Here is a 20723-nt window from a genome sequence, read left to right on the forward strand (position 1 = left end):
TGTCTTAGAAGTACTTCTTTCCTAAGCACTGCCCCAGTTATTTTTATCTGCTTTTCACTTTTTTTACAATACTATCAATTATGACGGTGTTGTAATTTTTAATTTTTTTTCTACGATAATCACTTCTCAAAATATAGAAATTTCGGCAAACAAATTCTAGCCTTTGGATTGAAAATTTTGGGCCAATATAAGCTTGGATCTTTGGATGGTTGTAGACCTTTTTTGGGCTTAGAATTGTAGATGCACTGAGATTTCCAAGCCCATTTAAGATTAAGCCCAACTTCATCAAGGTTGTGATTCAGCTAATATTATACAATCTGGATATGGATCCGGGCCGGGTTGCAATTAAATGTCAAATACTCCATTTATTCTATAAATGATATTATGTCATCTTTTATTTAAATATAGTTTTTGAATTTTTAATTATATTTAATAATAAATAAAATAAAAATTCCTTTTAATATATATTATTCATCATAAAAAGACAACAATAAGGTAGCTATTAGAATTTATTTATTTTTAAATGAAACATTTTCTATTATTGATATTAATTTTAATTATTTTTTGTTGTTTGTATTAATTTTATTTTTTGAAGAGCACTTTTGAAAAATAAATTGTATTGTTTCATAAACAAAAAAAATTAAAAAAAAAAGTAGGATAGAAAATAGGTCATGATTTATTTGAATTTGAGGTTGCAATTTTGTTTTGTGTTAAATTTAAAATTATGCTTCAAATTTAATATAATTATTAAATGGATAAAATTTGAAAAAAAATTAATTCAGCTAAATATGAAAAAAATGGAAGCAGCTTGATATTTTACATTTTGATGTATTATTTTTAGCAAGTCGAGTTCAAATAATTTGATAGATGCTACATATACATAAGTATTAAAAGAATTTTTTTTATTTTTTAAGTATTAAAAGAAATTTATTTATTATGCAATTCTATTTTTTAAAAGTAAATAAATAAATAAATTATGAAAGAAAAGGACAAAATAAAGAAAAGGAAAAAGAAAAACGGGAAATAGCAATTTTGAGAGTGGAGGAATGAAAAAGCAAAGGTAATAGGGGGAGTGCATGTGGTGTCAGCGGGTAGCTGTCGGAATCAGGCTGTCATAAATAGAACCTCTTATTCCTCCCACACACTTTCCTCTTTCCCAAACATTCTCTCTCTCTCTCTCTAGGGATTCGCCAACCTCACAACAAACCCTCGCTTCCCAAGCAGGATGGTTTGAGTTTTCATTTACCCGCCGCGATTCGCCGCCGTTCAATTGTGTTCCGCCGCCAGTCGCTTTTCTGATCCGGTAAATTCTGCTCTTCATTTGTACTCCTTTTTTGTTTACCAACTCCGTCGGGGCTTGCAGATCAAGTCTCGTTTTTGTAACAGTCTCAGCTTCGTTCTGCTTTTTTCTTTTCTTTTCTTTTTTTTTTCCTGTGAATGCTTTTGGTTTCGAGAATTCAGCACTTGAGCTGCTGTTTTCGGCTGCATTTGTCGGTTTGACTTGATACTTTTTATTTTTTCTTGTTTGGTTGTGGTGAATTTTTGTTTTGCGGCGTGAAGTTTGTTGATCTGAGTCTCAGTCTCCCAGTTGACGCACTTCTGGGTGAATTATGCGATTTTTCGGTTTTTACTTTCCTTTATTAGAAACGAATTTTCACTTATTTCTTTTTAGAATATTATTTTTTCTTTTAAGGGCTCCCTGGTGCCTTCGCTTTTGGAAGTGTTATATTACCTTCTGAAATTTTGTTGGTGACCCGAGATTTTTCAAAGAATTTGACTTGAATTGTGTTTTTTGACTTACTTAATGAATCTTGTATTTTATTTTATCTTGAACTGCAGCAACCATTAAGATGGTTTTCTTAGATTACACTCTCACTGTTCGTTGTTTGTTTGTTTCTCTTGTAAGTCAACTCATGTTAGCATGCTTCTATCAAGACTCTTTATCTCTACAACCATTTTGCTTGTGGAAGCAGCAACCAGCGATAGCTGAAAATAAGCAGCAACCGACAATAGCTGAAAAACAAATCAATAAATAAAAAAATAAAAAAGAGACCCAATTAAAGTTAAAAGCCAATTACCTGAAAGTGTAATCTTGAATTTATATGGTTGTATTTGTTCAAGTAGTTCTTCAACTGCAAGCCTGCAAATGAAGGTGTGTCAATCATTATAATTTCAAGGTAATTATTGTTATAATGGTTGAAGCTGTAATTGAACCAAGTATAAAGATTTGGTTCTGTTGGGCGACATATACTATCAAAAGAGCAGATGATGTGGGTCAGAAATAATAAGGTCTATATAGTAGAAGAAGATGGCTTTGTTTATTTCAAGAAAAATGTAAAACTCGATTATTGCAATATATTATCTGGCTTTCTGTCCTCTCCTCTATCTTCATCAATTCTAATTTGTAATTACGTAAGAGAAATCAATTTTCTGATATTATATTCTCCTCTCTGCCTATCACTGCAATAAATAACTATTAATCCTTATCTAAAAAATTGAGGTTCTGATATGACTTTCTTCCAACTTCCAGACCCAGCTGCACTTGTTTTGTACTGGAATTTTCATCTAGTTCTTGATCATGTCATTGTTTAATTTCTTAGACGAACTGAAGTTTGCTTATGTTCATCCAGGATTTCTATGTCATGGAGGACAACATATCAGCTGCCACCTTAATGGACTCGACTGCCTCTAAGATACAACAACTTCAGAAAGCATTTGCTGAACTTGAAAGTCATCGAGCCGTTACACTCAATCTGAAATGGAAACAGCTTGAAGAGCATTTTCATGGGCTTCAAAAATCTTTGAAGAGACGTTTCACCGAACTAGAAGAACAAGAAAAGGAGTTTGAAACCAAAATAGTTGAATCCAGAGAGATGTTGGAGAAGCGTAAAGCAGCGGTTGTGGCTAAGGAGCAAACCTCACTTGAGAGGCTTCAAGAGAAGCGAGATGCTGCTGTCTCGGCCATTTTGACTGCTATGGAGAAGCACGAGAAGCCATTTTCTGTTGATTTAGGTGTCAGTAAAAGTGAGAACCAAGTTGAAGCACCATTTCTGTCCGAAAAAACCCCTGATGCATTAGTTGATGTGGTTATCAAAAAGCCTGTTGAAAATATGAATGTTCAGGTGAAGTCTTATCCAGAGCTGGTAAAATTGTGCCAAGAGATGAATACTGAGGGACTGCATAAATTTATATCAGACAACCGCAAGGACCTTGTTACTTTGAGGGAGGAAATTCCCATTGCTTTAAAGGCTGCATCTGATCCTGCCTCTCTGGTTCTAGACTCACTTAAGGGTTTCTATGCCACAGATATGCCAAATTCAGATGCTAGAAAAGACTCAAATCTATTAGGCCTCCGTCGGACCTGTATCATGCTGATGGAGTGCCTTAGTGGTTTATGCCTAAATCTGCACGTGGACTCTATTTCTGATATTATCTCAGAAAATGCTAGGGAGCGAGCAAAGGCTATTGCTGAAGAATGGAAACCGAAGTTAGATTATCTTGATGTTGATGCCAGCAACGGAAATTCCTTAGAGGCTCATGCTTTCCTACAACTTCTGGCTACTTTTGGCATTAATTCAGATTTTGATCAGGAGTGCTTGTCTAAATTGATACCCATGGTTTCTCGCCGTCGACAAACAGCTGAATTATGCCGTTATCTTGGCTTATCAGACAAAATGCCAGGTTGGTACTAACCAAGTTAATTTAAGGTTTAAATGCTTTCTCCCACTATTAAGTGATTGCAATAACTTCCTATGGAGAGTGCAGCATGTGAATGTATATGACCGCTGTTGCAATGTTGCATGTATGAACAATCATGTTTTTGCTCTTTCCTTTCTTTTAGAGTGTGAGATGTACAATCAAACCAGAAACTTTATCTAGAGTGTTAGACATCAGAATAAGAAAGACCAGTTGTAAAACTATTTTTGCTGCTAAGGCTACTTTTACGGTATAAAGCATTCGGTATACTATATTATGCAAACATTTGATTTCATGTTTTGTGTGTTTTAGAAACACGATGATGTGCCTCAAGAGGTGATGTGTCTTCTACTTCCCGTTTGCTAAATAGATAAATTGTGGAGAAATAGATAACTCTTTTAGTTGTGGTCAAATTATCACATAAGTATGAAGTGACTGCTAGGTTTCTCATGTCATTATGCCTTGTACATTGTGTTAAATTTGGGTTTTGCACATCGGTTGCCATAAGTGTCGCTTTTGGCTGTTAAACAATTTGCTAAAGCTCCTGTTTTGACTTACTGTGTTTTCTTGTGGGTTCGCTTCAGTTGTGCTATTACCCTCATGTCTTATTAAAAAATGTTACAGTACTTTGCCTAAGAAGATGCGTAAGGTGGGGGATGACTTCCTCTATAGTTTTTAGGATGAACTGGCTCATATTTTCTATTGAAGTAGCCCTATCTTGTCATCTCACTGATTTTGTATATTTGTGAGCCGAATAATTGTTGGATCTAAACCACTTGGAAATTATCCTAAATTTTACTTTACAATGCATGTAAAGTAAATTAAGAAGATTTCTCTATCCATTACTTTTTTCTCATGTCTTTCAGGTGTGATTGATGTGTTGGTAAAGAGTGGAAGACAGATTGATGCTGTTAATTTAGCTTTTGCATTTGAGCTTACTGATCAGTTTTCACCTATTTCATTGCTGAAATCCTACTTGTCTGAGGCCAAAAAAGTGCAATCAGCTGCCAAACCTGGAAATACATCTCCTGCTGCCTCTGCACAGGTCTGTTTCTTATGCCTTGGTCTCCCGAATTTGCTGGTGAATTAATCTGATACCTGTAAAAAATGCTTTTGACCACTCATCAGGTTGTAAAGCATAACAAATGTAAACTGGAATAACAACTTTCTGATATGCATTATGGAAATCTGAAAAATCAAATTCTGTTTGACAAAATATACTCTCTTGAGCTTGCAAAAAATAAAATCCTGGTGCGTTTCTGCTATTCCTGTTTGGTTTCTGGCATAAATGAAATCTGCTTGGAGTTCTATATCTTTCCACTTGAAGAATTTATTTTCTCTTCCATTCCAGAGTGATGTGAACGAGAAAGAGCTGACCGCACTTAAAGCTGTGATTAAGTGCATTGAAGATCATAAGCTGGAGGAGCAGTTCCCCGTGGACCCACTCCAGAAACAGGTTCTTGAAATCGAGAAAGCAAAGGCAGACAAGAAACGAGCAACAGAGGTTGCGAAACCACAGTCCAAAAGACCCCGTGCTAACAGTGCTGCACATGCACCTCGAGTTGCAAACCTAGCCACCGACAAGAACTTCTATGGTAGAACGACGACTGAAAGGTACCCTCAATATGTTTATGAGAGGCCATATGCTTATGTCGGCCCAGCTGACCACCATGTTCCATCGTACGTCGGCCCTGCAACTTATAACTTCTCTCCAAATCATGGAAACTTCTTCGGAAATGCCTACCCGTACCAGACTGCCTACCTGCACTAATCAGTAGAGAACGCTGAGACTGATCATGATCTGTTAACTACTAGTGTTGACCGACTCTTTCCAGTTTGTTCGACGTTCAACTTATCAGCAAATCTAATATTTGAACAAAAAAACGTTGTTAATTTCTAGTCTGTTGTAAAAGCTAATATCAACTGTCTTCTAATAGATGCACTGTTTCTAATGTTTATAATGTTGCGTTAGAGTTCTTGTCTTAGTTTCTCCTTCCTATGCTGTTCGATCTATTTTCTTTAGTTAAATTATATTAACAACTTGGTTAAATTACACAAACATTCACTATTTTTTATAAAATTATAGTAATACACCTGAGGGGTGAAAGTAAATTCAGGAATGTTTGTCTAAGTTATGTCTTTAAATAGGGATGTAGTTGTAATTACATTTATAATTAAAGGGGTTGTAGTAATTTTACAAATGATAGTGAGTGTTTGTGAATTTTGCTCTTTATGAATGTAATTTGTCATTTTTTTATTAATTAAAAAGACAGAAAGTGTGAGTGACTTCGATTTCAAGCACCACATTATTATAGGTTGCATATACGATTATTTATAAAATTAGGGTAAGTTGCATCGATATTCACGAGTTTCGATCTAATCGCAAAATAATCTTGTAAATTTACTTGTCTCGATATAATGTATTTTATGAAGTGTTTGTGTGAGTTTCTTTCTCGATGAGGTGTTTAAATTATATTTTCAATTTTAAGGGCTGCATTATAATTTTATAAATAATAGTGATTATTTGTATAATTAGATCTAGTTTTAAAGGGTGTTCAAGTAATTTATGCTATCAATTGTTCACAATACAATACTTAAAGTAAGGTTCATCATATAAAAATATCTTTTTAAATTTATTTTGATGAGCATGTTGTAATTTAGTGTTAGTTTACGTAGCTGTGCCATTTACAAAAGTATAGGGATTAATGTGAAACTTTTCAAAACAAAAGGGACTAAAGTGCTATTTTTACCTAAATCAACCGTGTGGGATTTCCAGTAGGAGAAAATCCAAAATCTCCCTCGTTTCATGAATATTTCTTTCCTCTTTCAGAATCAATTGTGGAATCTTTTGTTATTAGCTTCGTCTAATGGTGGTATCTAGGGATGGAACCCTTTCTTCCACCGAATTCTACGTTGCCGCTTCTGCTTTTTCTGAGCAATGGAGGAAATTCAACTCCGCTCTTCGTCAGTGGTCGTGGGTTCCTTCTCCGAAACGGCCCTGGATTTCGCATAACCAAGTGAATTATATGGTATCAGCTGATTTTGTGATAATCTGATGCTTTGTTGTTCTGATCCTTTCTTTCTTTCTTTCTTTTTTTTTAAGGAAGAAGGGTATTTATCTGTGGAGAATGTGATTCTTCCCGAGTTAAATGAGGTGGGTTTTTTGTTTTTCTTGATGGGTTTGTCATTTGTGTTTGCTGAAAAGAATGGATTATTTTCCTGCCGTTTCTGAGCCCATATTTAATTTATTTATGTTTTTAATTGTAGGAAGGTCATAGAGATGGGGATCTGATAGAGAAAGAAGAATGCGGTTGTGCAGAGGAAGATGAGTTCATCGATGCTGCTGTTTTAGTATGTTTTCTCTTATCTTTGTTCAGCACAAAGTGAGAATTATGAAATCAAATTGAGTTACAAAACCTTGAAGTAGAACTCACTCTGTTTAGTTGGAAAGCAATGCATGAAAGATCTTTGATTCATAAATTAGGGAATAGGTTAAAATATTCTTTGGTTTGCACGAATAGAATGCTAAAATGATAAATTCTGGAAAAATTAAGACTTTTGAAGCAACTCCATAAATTTTGAGAAGATATTGGTGTGCAATGAACTCAATAACTGTGACGATCATTTCAAAGAGACCTTGTAATTAGAATGTACTCTTCTTCAGTTTATTGTTGTAAATTAGAATATATCAATAAAATTTACTTGTGTGCTTGTCTTCTTTACTTCATACTTCCTTTTTTCATCTTCTCTGGAAATAAACATCTCTTGTGATATGCATGCTAAGTTTTCTTGAATACAATTGTTGCATTATTATATCCTCACACAGTTTTGTTTGCAAAATGATATGGTTCGGTGAAATAGTCTTAGATGCTTTAGGGCAAGGGAATTAACTTATTCCTTGCCTTGTCTCTTTTGCTGCTAGATTCAAAATGACGATGCCGGAGCGCGCCAGTATGATTTCCATGTTGTTTACAGTGCTTGTTATAGGGTTCCAGTGCTATATTTTCGTGCTTACTGCAGTGGTAAGTTAATTTTTGTTCTTTGCTTACTAGAAACAAGTGTAAGTTCCAATGATTGTGAGCCAAATTTCTCGTGTGCAAATACTATGTGCGCGAATTTTAACAGGTTGCTATTGGGTCTCTTTCTCCATAGCTGTGTTAATGCAAGTGTGTTACTTTGTATGTTGCATCAACGAGCTTATATTACTTATTTATGGGTAGTCGTGTAGATGTGTGTATTTATTGTGAAACTATTGACATAAATCAGGTTCATTTCACTTTATAATAGTAAGAAGCATCATACTATTTTATCTTAATAGCATAATACCAATATGGGTGTTGGTGATGCAATTCTCAGAAGAAAAAAAAGAAAAGAGGAGAGTTCCGTACTTACAAATGGAGTGAAATTTTAGTGCAGCTACCATATGGCATATGTTATTACTCCTGGGACGTTGAAGATTTGCTTTTAGCTTGCTGACATTCAGATAAAGTTGATTTTATCAATTTGTGGGCTTTATCAATTAATTGTTGCAAGTCTGCAGACGGGCAGCCTCTGCTGTTAGATGACATCAAAAAGGACTTGCCGCTTAACTCTGTAGAACAACTAACTAGATCCCGGTGGCTGTTTATAACTCAGGAGGTAAAAATATCTTCTTGCCTCAATCTCTTGATCTGTGTAATTTGGAGATCTATATCCCTAAGTCTCCAATTTGTTCCACAAAATATGGGGGAAAATAAATCAATCTCTCAGCATTGTAAAAGATCTCCCCCCGCGTCCCCAAATACTATATATATATATATATGTGTGTGATATAGACATTTGTGAATATCAACTGTAGGAGCACCCGCAGCTGAACCGACCATGGTACACTCTGCATCCTTGTGGGACAAGTGAATGGATGAAGCTGCTCCAACATAACGACGATTCAGCAGCTCAAGGTGAGGGGATACCTGTGGACAAATACCTCATCTCATGGTTCTCAGTAGTCGGGCAGGTGTTTGGTCTGAGAATCCCTCTTGAGATGCTGAATCTTGGTGGTACACAGTGATGTTCCACAGTTTGCTGAAATAGGTTATTGAATGAAGTCTTGTATGTATGCTATCCCTCATGAAGTTCTTGGAATCACTAGTTTTTTTGTACAGTCTTGTTCATCCACGATCATTGAATTTGAAAAAAAAATCTAATCAATCTGAGCATACATCTACCATTGTTGCTGAACAGAGGTTGCTGACAGAGTTGCTTAGAAACGCTTCAAGAGTTCACCTTGTCTACACTTCTTTTAGTACTTGCACGTTTTCTTACTTTAGTTGCTTTTGTGTAAAGTCGTGTTTGCACACAATTATGGCTTCAATTTCTTTTTCCTTCACAGAAATAATCTCACCTTTATCTACCTCGACCACAATAAAACAAAGTATATATAGTAAGAAAAATTAAATTAACTATATAAATAAAAGATATGTCAAAATTAATCATTATTATCATATACATATTTATTTTCATTTTGGAAAAGAAAAAGGGAGTAAGTAAGAGGATACGGACCAATATTTTGTAAATGGATCCAAACCCGCCTAAAGGATTTTGCATGGGCTTCATTGTGCCAAATGAGTTGCTTCATGCAAGTCGCTGCACCTCCATCTCATCTCCCGCCAAATTCAAGTTCTAACTCAAACCACCATAATTCCAAATCGCAGTACCGCAAGCACACGATTTCCCTTTTGCAGAAATGCAGAAATGCTAACCAAATTGCTCCAATTCACGCAAATGTCGTTAAAAATGGCCAAGAACACGACTATTTCATTGTGTTTGAGCTTCTTCGCGTTTGCTCCAAATGCGACGCCATTGATTATGCTCTCAAGATTTTCCAAAAAATCCAGGATCCTAATGTCTACCACTATACCGCGTTGATTGATGGGCTTGTGTTATCTGGGTCGTATTATCATGGTATCAGGATGTATGTACATATGATTGGAAATTTTGTATACCCAGATAATTTTGTTATTAATTCGGTGTTAAAGGCGTGTGGGCTTGAACTGGATTTGAGAATGGGTGAACAAATACATGCTCAGGGTTTGAAACTTGGGTTGTGTTCAAATCGGCAGGTTAAGTTAAAGTTGATTGAATTATATGGAAAATCTGGAGAATTTGAGGATATGAAAAGGATGTTCGATGAAATGCCGGAAAGAGATGTTGTGGCAATGACAGTGATGATGTCCTCTTACTTTGAACATGAGTTGGCTGAAAGGGCTTGTGGTATTTTTGATTTGGTGAAGGCTAAGGATACAGTATGTTGGACAGCAATGATTGATGGGCTTGTAAGGAATGGAGAAATGAGCAAGGCATTAGAGTATTTTAGGCAGATGCAGAGGGAAGGTGTTAGAGCTAATGAATTTACCATTGTCTGCGTGTTATCTGCTTGTGCACAGTTGGGAGCATTGGAGCTTGGTAAATGGGTTCATTCCTATGTGGAGAAGTATGATATCGAGGTTAATCATTTTGTTGGCTCGGCTTTGATTAATATGTATTCAAGGTGTGGGAGTATTGAAGAAGCTGGGGAAGTTTTTGAGGGAATGAAAGAGAGAGAAGCGAGTACTTATAATTCCATGATTGTGGGGTTTGCGCTGAATGGGAAAAGCACACAGGCACTTGAAATGTTCCAAAGAATGATAAATGATGGAACAAAGCCAACCAACATTACTTTCGTTGGTGTTCTCAATGCATGTAGCCATGGAGGTTTGGTGGACTTTGGATTTGAGATTTTTGAAAGAATGCAAATTGACTATTCTGTAGAGCCACAGATTGAGCACTATGGATGCATAGTTGATCTTCTTGGTCGTGCCGGTCAGGTTGAAGAGGCTTATAAATTCATTCAAAATATGAAACTTACCCCAGATCATATAATATGGGGATCCCTGTTGAGTGCTTGCAAAGTTCATGAAAACTATGTTTTAGGGGAACAGGTTGCAAAAATTCTATTGAATCATGACTGTTCTGATACTGGAACTTATGTTCTGATATCTAACTTTTACTCTTCTTGTGGGAAATGGAAAGAAGCTTTACTAGTTCGGGCAAAGGTGAAGGAAAGTGGTATTCAGAAGGAACCAGGTTGCAGTTCAATTGAAGTTGGCAATGAGATTCATGAATTCCTTCTAGGAGATATCAGACATCCTCAGAAGAAAGCAATCTACAGGAAGTTGGAAGAAATGAACCAAAAACTGAGACTAGAAGGTTATTATCCACAAGTAGATGTGGTATCACAGGATCTCAAGGATCAAGAAAAAGAACAGGCTTTAGCCATACACAGTGAGAGGCTTGCAATATGCTATGGGTTAATTTCCACTGAACCACGTAGCACTTTAAGAATTGTCAAAAATCTGAGAGTCTGTGATGATTGCCACACGACGATTAAGCTCATGTCTAAGATTACTCAACGAAAAATTATAATGAGGGATAGAAATAGGTTTCACCATTTTGAAAACGGCAGTTGTTCATGTGGTGATTATTGGTAGAAGGATGTATGCATGAGCTCCTAAATGTGGTAGAAAGGTATGCTTTCACCTTTCTTGAGATTAAGATGGACAATGGGGAACTCCTGTATTTGTGTTAGTGCTTTAATTTATTTTGAGCAGCAGGATACTTAAGAATGACATTTATGGTGAAATTTGCATCACATGTGGTACGTGTTGTGCTTTCGCCATGGGTGAAGCAAATGTTGACAGGAATATAAGCTTTTGATGTGAGGGCAATGACCGATACTGGATAGGCAACGAGTTGTGTATATATATCCTCCAACTAAATTTAAATTGGTAACTAGCCAATGAAAGACAAGCTGAATATACATATTATACTGTTTTCCTTCCAGCAAATGCTTTGAAACTCCTACTTCCTCCAGATCTGAACTTCATAATTGTTGCATCTTTCTATTATTATCGCTTGACGTGTTCTTGGAGCTTATAACAGGACAGACCAAGCTGATCAAGAACTTTTAGTGTCTAGTTCTTCACACAGGAAACTCCAAAAGGGCCGCATCTGCACTCTGTTATAGCTGAGCCTCTTTTTCCTTACTCTACTAACATTGTTGCAGAGTTAAACTTCACTTTCATTGATGGTCGTGCAATTGTTTCTCTGGATTCATGGCCAAATTGAGTGGAACTGGCTTGCTGTAGCACCTCTTTTTAGTAACTTGGTAGAGCAAAACTGCGGTTAGGAAATACATAGGAACAATGGTTAACAGCATGAGATGCAGAGAAATTGGAGAAACCTGATTGCTGTTTAAGTTGAAATACAGAGAAAACCTCTATTCCTGAGATAGATGTTAAAGATATACAAATATAGCGACACGGACACAACATGATATGGAAATGAGATTCGACAATTCTTTAAAATTTTAGGATATAATATGATTCCGAAACGATTGTTGTTATACAGTAAATACTTATGTATTATAAAGCAATTATAGCACATGAAGAACAAGTAACTGTAAAAGAATATAAAGAAAGAAAAAGTGAATAAAAAATATAATCAGAGCTTTTGTTATGTATTCTTTTTAAAATGTATGAAAAAATAATTTATTGGACTTAAGACAATATCAAGTACTTCATTGTAATGTGTTGAATAATACATCATCAATCATGTCGGAAATTATCTATTCCTATATCACATAAAATGATAGAAAAAAAAGAATGCAACAATGATATGATAAATAATAATGTGAGTAACAACTATTTTATTGAATATGAATATAGCATATACATATTTATGTATGTGTAGTCAATATCTTAGTTCTACAAACTTTCGAGAATTGCAGCATGATTGAAATTTTTCTTGAACCAAATAAGTTTGAGTGTAAGAAACTAATAAATAAATAACAAAAGCTTTCAATCTTTAAAATAAATAAAATGTTAGTATTATCCTGGAGGGGAGGATAAAGGAGAGCAACTTGTCAGCACTCTGTTTGTGCACTTGCATAGCAAAGGACAAACAAAGAAATAGAGTCATCATCGTTCTCGATCATCAGTAAGCACACTCATATACTACTTAGGATTCTTCCTCTCATTTCATTAAGTTATCTTGATCATTTCTTGTGGTTTATTGTTAATTTGAGTTAAATATGTTGTGGGTCTGAAGCAAGAATTCAGGGGAAAAAAAGAACTGAACAGCCCTTGTAGTATTAGTTGATTTCGTAGTCTTTTTGGGGATTTTTGCATCAGTTGAAGAGATTAAGATCTGTTTGGTACGATGGGTTTCAGGATTTCAGCGTGGGTGGGTTTTGTATTGGAGGGTTCTTGCTTGAGAGGTTTTGTATTTTGGCCAATTTAAATGTCTTAGTTGAAGATATGTGGAGAAAATCTAGGTGGTTGGCTGTTTAGCAAGGGAAAGTGAATTATGATTTCTTGATCATGTATGCACAATGAATATCAATTTTTTTGAGTTTTCTTGTGGAAAATGTATGTTGGCTTCTAAAGATAGGCAGTGGCATTTGATGCTCTTGAAGTTACTTGAAAATTGAAACATCGAATTCTTCTAGTTATTTGTCGTTTTACAGTGAGTGTTGCCTCATATGAGACAATGGGTTATAAAGCGAAGGAGACAGGATATATTGAGCCTTATATGGAAGTTGATGATTCAGATGTGGATAATAAGCTGATGGAAGTTGGAAGTCATATGCATGTGTGTGGTGGGGGAGAGACAACAAGTTTGTATGATGAGAAAAACTTTACGATGCAAGAATTGCATGCTAATACGGAACCATATGTTGGCATGGAGTTTGAATCTGAAGAGGCTGCAATGGCGTATTATGATGCATATGCGAAATATGTCGGGTTTATCATCCGCATAGGTAATTGCCATCGCTCAAGCCATGATGGTTCGGTTATTAGCCGTAGGTTCCTCTGCAACAAAGAAGGTTTCCGTGTAAATAAGAAGGTGAAGAAGCTAGAAGTAAGGAGGCCGAGGGCAGTTACAAGGGAGGGCTGTAAGGCAATGATTATGGTTAGAAAAGACAAGTCCGGGACATGGATTGTTGCAAAAGTTGAGACTCGGCACAGTCATCCACTGGGGATGCCTCCTGGGAAAGTCCGGCGTCGTTCAGTCCAAGCATGGTCGCAGGTTAGATGAGAATCTCATTTCCATAACTAGAGTGCCAATCAATCTGCTATGCTTGGTTCTTATGTGTTAAATCCTTCGTAGTTTATAGCTTTATTGGCCCTATTTTGATGCTACACAAATGACATATACAAATGAAGTCAAGAAAATGACTGGGAATCAAGAATTATATATTTCGCACTAATCTTTGTGGTGCTGGATGAGAAAACTACATACTAGCGTGTCATATTCTTAGACAAGCTTTTTAGTCTCTGAAGAGATTACCTTTGGTGGAAGCATTAGTTGGGGAAGACTAATAACCTGGATCATGCAGTCACCCCAACCACTATGTACCTCCCCTTGTGTGAAAGTGAATCAATCATCCTTTTTTCTTACATGTATTTGGAGTAGTAGATAGTGCAAACAGTTCTTCGTAACTCCCCAAACTGAAAGGTTTACAAGATCATCCATGATATGAAGTTTATGCCTTTGGTCTTAGCTTTGTAACCCTATTTAACAAAGAATGTGTATGATACCCGTCACACTTCATGCACTTATGCAAAATAATAGGGTTAACTACACCTAGTCTACTGCAATGTTCCCCATCATCTCATGAAAATCTTGGTTGTAAGAGTTTACTTTTTCTTGTAGGATGAGAAGGACAAGAGAATTCACGAGTTGTCTGCTGAGCTTCATCGCACGAAACAACAATTGGCAAAGTGCCAGAAGCAGCTTGGTGCTGTCTTGAATGATGTCGAACTTCATGTCAATCACCTGACCAGAAGTATCCAACACATTGTGCAGAATGTTAAAGAAGTCGGGAACCAGTATCCGAGCCAATTATAGGTTTAGGTTTGAGAACCATCAAGAGTCATAGCAAGCACCGAGCGCCCTATGAAGCTACCAGACCCACGGCCTGTTTGACTGGTGCGAAGTACCTGCCTTCATCTTCCAAGAAATATTGAGATAGTGGAGTTGCTGCACTGTAAATTGTCAATTATAAGAGGGTAGGATGGTATTACCACCAACTCTTTATAATCCAACGGTCTTGGATGAACAATACCATTGAAATCTGTCATTCCTGAATTACACATAGCAAGCATGTCAGTAAAAGATTTTGCTTTAGATCCCAAGTGTGTTATTCATGACAAATTGCAGCTTTTCTCCAAGGTAGTATGTTAATATGCATCGACCAGTCTTACTTGAAAGATAGTTACCATTTTGAACTTTTGTAGTATAATTTAACTGTTGCCTTGTTCTACTTAGTGCATAAAGAACTATTCATCATGCTTAATCTGTTGGTGGTTAATGTTTTTCATATGCAAGTTATACCTGAATCAAGCAGTAAAATTTGAATCCCCAAAATTGTACGATCTTGAAACTGGGCATCCATCTTGATGATAATTTGTTTGTTGATTATAAATTATAAATATTAATAATTTGAACAAAATTCCATTCAACTCTCAGGAACCACCTGACCATCTATCAACAGTTATCATTCTTGTCAATTAATCTCCATACTTGAGGCAAATAAAAGCAAACTTGGATCTTTGGCTGCCATTACAAAAAACTCTTCTTTCTCCTCCACAGATTACCACGGCACACCAGTTATGGCAGTAGTTGTGTCACTGTTTCCGTGATAAACCTCCGGCATTATTTCACTTCCAAAACGATCTCTGCCAACTGAATGTTGCCGCTCAAATTTGATGCCTTGTGAGGGGGCATGAATGAGAACCCATCGAGAAGCTTTGTGCACTTCAAGCCCCATTTCTCCATCAGGAACTCAATAAGGTGATGCCCACTACAAATGGTTAGTCACAACCTACATCATATTTTTTCCACTCAAAATCGTAATTCTTGGGGAATGAAGCTACTTCATATGCCCTTGATGGACCTGTACATGTTCATGAACAGAGTAAAAGCAAGTGAAAAGGATATGAAGAGGTACCTTCTGTTGTGATAAGTGGTGATGAAAACAGAATCTGGGCTTTTCTGGAGTAAAAACGTTACGGTTGCAAAAAGATCATTGAAGGCTGGGCATCACCATGCAGTAGAAAGTCAATATTTCAGATTACAGATATTGGGAGAGAAGTGAAAAGTAATTTATGTATAAGGAAACAATGGAGGAGACCATCAATCTTACCACGTGTGTCATAGAGAACATCAGCTCCAAGAATGATGTTTGGGCACAAACTGAAGACAGGTGCATCCCATACGCCCCATGTGAGTCCCAGCACCTATAGCAAATGGCAACCTAGTAAACTACGAGCTGCATTAGCAGACTACATCATCTGGATCTTTGATATTATCCTAATATCGCTTGTGCAGAATGTGGGTAGCAAGAAACAGAATACGGATATAAACTGAACATTGTGGGATGGACAAACAAGATAAGGATGTTTACCCTGCACTTGACGCCATTTATGTTGCACACCCTTCTCATATTATCCAGAACCTGTACGAAGGAGCAAGCCCAAGGAATTAGACATGAAAAAATTTTAGTTCAACCACTAATATTCTGGTCAAATTTGGTCAATTTCACTGAAGACAAATTATCAATACAGATGCCATTCTTGACCTCAGACAGATAAAATACTTGGGATTCAGTACGTTGAGCATAAACGAGAGGCAACACTAAACTTATACTTATAATCCAAGTATGAGGATATTCAACACATGTGAAATTTGGAGAATTTAGTAACCACAATATGTTAAAAAAACCTAATACAAATCCAGAGTGCAAAAAAATCTAGAATTTTCAGGCTAATATATGATTAACCAATGAGTTATACAAAGGAAATCACACAGTCCTCAGTTTAATCAGTTAAAAATCAGTTGCATGGTTATTTTCAATACGGAACACAAACCAGACAATAGATGATACATGGGTTAACAAAATCAAACCTCCAATCTATTTGCATCGTCAGTCAGTGTTACATCTGCCCCCACTTTAGCAGCAACCAGTCCAGGCAACGAAGTTCCAGCTCCCAGCTGTTAAGGAAAAAATGAGGTTGAAATGAAATGTGAAGAAACAGGGTAACGTAATAAAACTATGATGGCTTGACTCACCTCAACAACATTAGCCTTAGAAAACCGTGATTTTTGTTGCCAGACATACTCTGCTAGAATTATACTTGATGGCCATACAAATAGTCCATATTCTTCTTTCATATTCTGATAGGAGACAACCAAATAAATAGTTTTCAATCAAAAAATTCTAGATAAGAATAGAAAATTACAGAAATACCAGGGAATTTGGGGGGGTAGTTTTTTAGGTGGAGTTCTGGATATCTCCCACACCTTTAAAAAGGGCGCTGGTCCGCGTGGATCTTGTCCACAACTCTTTTTCTTAAAGTGATCACACCCTTCTAGTGAAAGAAGGTCTGCATTTTTTTAAAATAGCAAAGCAGAAAATAGGGACTTTGTCCATGCTTTTTATTTTATTTACTTATTTGTTTAGACATGCCAAATGAAATATTTTTTTCCTTATTACAAAACTTTTCTTTTCATTTCATAAATAAAAAGCATATAGAGTCAGGCGTTCTCTACTTCATCCTTCATATAAACTTAGTAAGAGTTAGACAGCTAAGCGCTCAGCCTCTTTATCACTTAATGCAACAAGTCAGCCTTCACATGAGAGCCATAAAGAGGTGGATGCCTTCAATAAGGCTAAGCCAGCACTCAGAGTCTTTATTACTCAATGCAATAATTTGTCATGTTGCTGCTTGGCATGATTGATCGAAATAATTAAAAGACAATTTGTGTCTTTTAAATTATAGCTCCTCCCACCTTTGCAATTTCACTTTTCCCTCCCTTGCAGACTCTTAATTTAATCCCACCCAATTCCATGGTATTTCTGTAATTTTCTTTTTCGTTCACAATTTTAATTCGAAACTAGTATGAGAAAACATCAAAACATAGAAAGGCTAAGTTAACTCAGCGTTCTTATTTAATGTGTTTCTTCTTTCATTTCTCAACTTCAGAAAAAATAATTGGAGCAAGGGTTAAAACCTCAATGATACTGATGGAGAATCCATCCTCAATGCTGCCAAAATAATGCTGAGAACTTGTGATCATATCTTGGTCCTGTGATGTCTCAGATGAAAATTTGTCATCCTTTCCAATGGATGGCTCCTGAGGGAAGCAGAACCTCAAAGACTATAATTCCAACCCTATATAAGGAAGAAAGTATTCATACAAATTCGAGTTCTAAACCTCAAAGATTAGGAGCGGGAAACACCAAAAAAGTTGATATGTAATAGAATACAGAGTAACATTGTAAAAGGTTATGGAAGTGAGGCATTTGTTGGATGGTTAAGATTGTAATGGATGGACTGAACTCATCTAGAGCTCTTGACTTGATTTTTGTATTCTTTCTCAAGATATACTAAAGTTCTCGCGTATATGCATCTATACTTGTATACTTAGTTTTATGGATACTATATCTAAACACTTACTGAAATATTTAGTTATAAAGAAGTCCTGCTAAGTTAATATGATCCTATTGAAGCTCAGCTCATGAACTAAACTGAATGCAGATGAGAAAATTTTAAATAGAAAAACCAAGGGGATGAAAACTTGCATATGTTAAACTTACAAATAGAATTGTGGGGGAGAGGGGAAAGGGGGAAGGAATTGCGTGATCCCCACCATTCAGCCCAACACTTGCTACACCTAATAGTTCCTACAATAATATGGAAACTTCCAAAAGCAGTGTGACTCAGAGCTATGAGAAGTTTCTGAAAAAAATAAATTAGTCAACCCATCATCCATCGGGAAGCTGAAAATTTTACAGCATTGAGCTGTCCAATTCGAGTAATTTTGGTACAATGAGACTGAATGTGCCATCACTGTGCAATGAATCAAAAGTATACATCCCAGCCAGTTCACGTTGCAATGCATATATAAAAAGACTACAATGAAGGCAGACGTTTCACAAATCAGCATAACTTTGCACATTATGTTGGAAGCAGATATAAGCAAGACGTGGCAAAAAGACATAGTAGAAGTGCATGAATATGCTAAGTTAGGACTCAACTGAAGAAGATCCATTTATCCATTGCCATCCAAGGGCTGTTACAGTTTCCCAAGTTTACAGTGTACACTAAAACAATCTTACCACAAAGTCTTGATAAACTAACTCATTGTTTTCATAAATATAAAAGTTGCTGAAAGTTTATGGGCTTCATTGCTATATAGCATTGCTGAAACAAAGCTGCCTCGTTTTCCACTCCTCCAACCAAGGGTGTCACCGTTTCAATCGGCATGATCAATAAGAGCATACATTGAGTAACCTTTCTTTTTAATGTTAACTACAAATTAAGCTTGTTTTGTTTGTATCTACAGCAAAACATCACCACAAGCACATCTCATTAAACAAGTGATCAACAAGCAGGAAAGCAAAAACATGAAATAGTCAAAACATTAAAAAAATCAGTAAAAACTTATCAGAACCCAATTTGTTTCCGTTCCACAATAAATAAATAACCATCTCCAAATTATGCTTCTAAAAGAATATACAAATATTATACATAAAAACATTAGAAATTCTACTCGGACCTCAATTGAAGTGTGCCATCACTGCAAATCAAATTTTCTTTTGTTTTTTTATTATTACCTCATTATCCTCGTCTTCTTCAGATTCATACTCCAACTCCAATTCGCTTTTCTTGTTCTTGTTCTTGTTCGTGGACGCCATAGAAATGGTGTGCAGCTTCGCGAGCAGCCCAGATTAGCAGGAAGCAGCTAGTGGTGTCGCCTGTACGCGAGATCGTCTTCAGTTCAGTTCTCAAACCCTGCGCAGTTCCGCTCAACCAATTCCGCCACTCCCCCACGCTTTTGATATAACTGAGTTGTCGCTGTTGCCGCTACATGTTAAAAAAAAGTTATGAAAAATAATAAATTATAATAAATATGAAAAAACAAGTAAGAGAAATATTCAGCAGGGAGCAGTCAAGAAAAAAAAAAACATAATTATAAAATTATTAAAAAAATATTAAAACAATTAATTTAATTAAATTTTTTAAAAGAAAATAAATAAAATAAAGAATAAGTCTGAGTATTTAAAATTGATATGACAAAAGAATTTTTTTATTAATAATATATATAGCAATAGAATTTTATTTTACAAGTTAATTAATTACAAATATATTTTTATTAAATTAAAAATTATAACTTTATCCCATTAGAAGTTTTTATTGCATGTCACTCAACTTCCAAATTTTCCATGTTATATTTCAAAAATACCTCTAATAAAAATTTTATCTATAATTTTAATTTTTTTTTAAATTAATATACCATTTAAACCAAATTTTACGTACTCTAGTCACCACATTAATATAGCATTAAATCGATGACAAAAGAGGTAAAAAGATAACTAAATATATCTATCGAGCGATATGAAGTATATAGTATTTAGATTTTTTTCGTAAATATATGATATTATTACCCTTCCTCGATTAATGCATCTAATTATGATTTATTTCCTTAACTTTTGATTAATTTCTTCTTGAGAAAATTGTATTTTTTATCTCATAAATTAGAATTTGTATATTCTTAATCTCGTTATTTACGAGAATCTCAATTTTAATTTTATATTTTCAATTTTTTCTTACATAATATCCTTCTTCCAACTTGGTATATAAAAATGTATTGCTCCTCATGGCCGTATGATCATCTCTGGAGCAACAATCCACATTAGGTCACACAATTATGCCAACTTTATAAAGACATAACCTCCAAATATGTGGTACTTTTTGTACTATGTTTAACTTTTTCGAGTTAGTTCTTGTATTATTAATCTCATTATCTTAAGTATTAGAAATTATAATTTGAGCTTATTTTGTTTTATTATTTATGACTTTTGTAAATACATATTTACTAAATTAGCTGACGATTTAAAATCGAATATTGACTTGAAAATATTTACGTATCTTTTTACAGGAACT

At 35.5% G+C, this 20723-nt stretch overlaps 5 protein-coding genes across 12 annotated transcripts; 4 read left to right on the plus strand and 1 right to left on the minus strand.

The window, feature by feature from the left end:
* LOC105170506 (FRIGIDA-like protein 3) lies at window positions 1099-5667 on the plus strand. Its single transcript, XM_011091287.2, has 4 exons — window positions 1099-1303; window positions 2631-3681; window positions 4563-4741; window positions 5048-5667. Exons 2-4 carry the CDS (start codon window positions 2643-2645, stop codon window positions 5465-5467), a joined length of 1638 nt encoding a protein of 545 aa, XP_011089589.1. The 5' UTR covers window positions 1099-1303; window positions 2631-2642; the 3' UTR covers window positions 5468-5667.
* On the plus strand, window positions 6496-8968 carry LOC105170507 (ubiquitin-like-conjugating enzyme ATG10). 2 transcript variants are annotated; one of them, XM_011091289.2, is made up of 6 exons: window positions 6496-6713; window positions 6800-6850; window positions 6964-7047; window positions 7619-7718; window positions 8237-8334; window positions 8534-8968. In XM_011091289.2, exons 1-6 carry the CDS (start codon window positions 6564-6566, stop codon window positions 8741-8743), a joined length of 693 nt encoding a protein of 230 aa, XP_011089591.1. In that variant the 5' UTR covers window positions 6496-6563; the 3' UTR covers window positions 8744-8968. The 2 variants fall into 2 exon arrangements, with proteins under 2 accessions (XP_011089591.1, XP_011089590.1); XM_011091288.2 differs by having other exon boundaries at window positions 6497-6725.
* Window positions 9215-11746, plus strand: LOC105170508 (putative pentatricopeptide repeat-containing protein At5g59200, chloroplastic). The gene has a single exon (XM_011091291.2). The coding sequence runs from the start codon at window positions 9297-9299 to the stop codon at window positions 11199-11201; it is 1905 nt and encodes a 634-aa protein (XP_011089593.1). The 5' UTR covers window positions 9215-9296; the 3' UTR covers window positions 11202-11746.
* LOC105170511 (protein FAR1-RELATED SEQUENCE 5-like) lies at window positions 12593-14906 on the plus strand. 3 transcript variants are annotated; one of them, XM_011091302.2, is made up of 3 exons: window positions 12593-12708; window positions 13322-13800; window positions 14428-14906. In XM_011091302.2, exons 2-3 carry the CDS (start codon window positions 13339-13341, stop codon window positions 14620-14622), a joined length of 657 nt encoding a protein of 218 aa, XP_011089604.1. In that variant the 5' UTR covers window positions 12593-12708; window positions 13322-13338; the 3' UTR covers window positions 14623-14906. The 3 variants fall into 3 exon arrangements, with proteins under 3 accessions (XP_011089604.1, XP_011089603.1, XP_011089602.1); XM_011091301.2 differs by having other exon boundaries at window positions 12599-12708; window positions 13220-13800; XM_011091300.2 differs by having other exon boundaries at window positions 12606-12708; window positions 13238-13800.
* LOC105170509 (methyltransferase-like protein 23) lies at window positions 14747-19638 on the minus strand. 5 transcript variants are annotated; one of them, XM_011091292.2, is made up of 9 exons: window positions 19394-19638; window positions 17788-17910; window positions 16846-16950; window positions 16681-16767; window positions 16181-16231; window positions 15920-16013; window positions 15725-15809; window positions 15109-15577; window positions 14747-14857 (listed from the first exon to the last, which is right to left on the minus strand). In XM_011091292.2, exons 1-8 carry the CDS (start codon window positions 19472-19474, stop codon window positions 15430-15432), a joined length of 774 nt encoding a protein of 257 aa, XP_011089594.1. In that variant the 5' UTR covers window positions 19475-19638; the 3' UTR covers window positions 14747-14857; window positions 15109-15429. The 5 variants fall into 5 exon arrangements, with proteins under 5 accessions (XP_011089594.1, XP_011089596.1, XP_011089597.1 ...); XM_011091294.2 differs by having other exon boundaries at window positions 17788-17948; XM_011091295.2 differs by lacking the exon at window positions 14747-14857 and having other exon boundaries at window positions 15435-15598.

This window comes from Sesamum indicum, linkage group LG9, assembly GCF_000512975.1.
Source record: "Sesamum indicum cultivar Zhongzhi No. 13 linkage group LG9, S_indicum_v1.0, whole genome shotgun sequence".
Lineage (NCBI taxonomy): Eukaryota > Viridiplantae > Streptophyta > Magnoliopsida > Lamiales > Pedaliaceae > Sesamum > Sesamum indicum.

Bases quoted from the DNA above. Each gene is read 5' to 3' on its own strand.
- LOC105170507 (XM_011091288.2), top strand. From the start codon at position 6,564: ATGGTGGTATCTAGGGATGGAACCCTTTCTTCCACCGAATTCTACGTT. The intron at 7,048-7,618 runs GTATGTTTTCTC...TTTTGCTGCTAG, and splicing joins TCATCGATGCTGCTGTTTTA to ATTCAAAATGACGATGCCGG. The intron at 7,719-8,236 runs GTAAGTTAATTT...GCAAGTCTGCAG, and splicing joins TTTTCGTGCTTACTGCAGTG to ACGGGCAGCCTCTGCTGTTA.
- LOC105170511 (XM_011091300.2), top strand. The intron at 13,801-14,427 runs GTTAGATGAGAA...TTTTTCTTGTAG, and splicing joins CAGTCCAAGCATGGTCGCAG to GATGAGAAGGACAAGAGAAT.
- LOC105170509 (XM_011091292.2), bottom strand. From the start codon at position 19,474: ATGGCGTCCACGAACAAGAACAAGAACAAGAAAAGCGAATTGGAGTTG. The intron at 16,232-16,680 runs GTTTGATTTTGT...TCCTTCGTACAG, and splicing joins ACGATGCAAATAGATTGGAG to GTTCTGGATAATATGAGAAG. The intron at 15,578-15,724 runs GTACCTCTTCAT...AACCATTTGTAG, and splicing joins ACCACTTATCACAACAGAAG to TGGGCATCACCTTATTGAGT.
- LOC105170508 (XM_011091291.2), top strand. From the start codon at position 9,297: ATGAGTTGCTTCATGCAAGTCGCTGCACCTCCATCTCATCTCCCGCCA.
- LOC105170506 (XM_011091287.2), top strand. From the start codon at position 2,643: ATGGAGGACAACATATCAGCTGCCACCTTAATGGACTCGACTGCCTCT. The intron at 3,682-4,562 runs GTTGGTACTAAC...CATGTCTTTCAG, and splicing joins CTTATCAGACAAAATGCCAG to GTGTGATTGATGTGTTGGTA. The intron at 4,742-5,047 runs GTCTGTTTCTTA...CTTCCATTCCAG, and splicing joins CTCCTGCTGCCTCTGCACAG to AGTGATGTGAACGAGAAAGA.